Consider the following 212-nt stretch of genomic DNA (forward strand, 5'->3'; position numbering starts at 1 on the left):
GCCCTACCGGTTATATAAAAGGGCGACCGAAACCTGGCAGAGGGGAGGTTCAAGCCGGGCGCGATGCGAAAGGGCAGCGGCAGCCTTGCCTGGTGCGCCCCGGCATCTCCACAGCGCTGCGGGAGCGATGGCCCGCCCGGCCTCGCTGCCCCTGACCAGCTTTTCTCCCCGGCACCTTGTGGGGCCGAGGACCATCGGCTTTTTGGCGCCGT

General features: G+C 67.9%; 1 protein-coding gene across 1 annotated transcript in view; it reads left to right on the plus strand.

Annotated features, from left to right (window-relative positions):
* The first annotated feature begins 63 nt into the window (after positions 1 to 63).
* The window catches only part of LOC104619893 (protein zyg-11 homolog B), a 20,039-nt gene continuing 19,890 nt past the window's right edge, over positions 64 to 212 (plus strand). Inside the window, exon 1 of the mRNA XM_010285937.1 lies at positions 64 to 210. Within this exon, the coding sequence (XP_010284239.1) occupies positions 64 to 210 (147 nt within the window). The remainder of the gene's footprint in view (positions 211 to 212) is intronic.

This window comes from Phaethon lepturus, unplaced genomic scaffold (genome assembly GCF_000687285.1).
Source record: "Phaethon lepturus isolate BGI_N335 unplaced genomic scaffold, ASM68728v1 scaffold19764, whole genome shotgun sequence".
Taxonomy (NCBI): Eukaryota; Metazoa; Chordata; class Aves; order Phaethontiformes; family Phaethontidae; genus Phaethon; species Phaethon lepturus.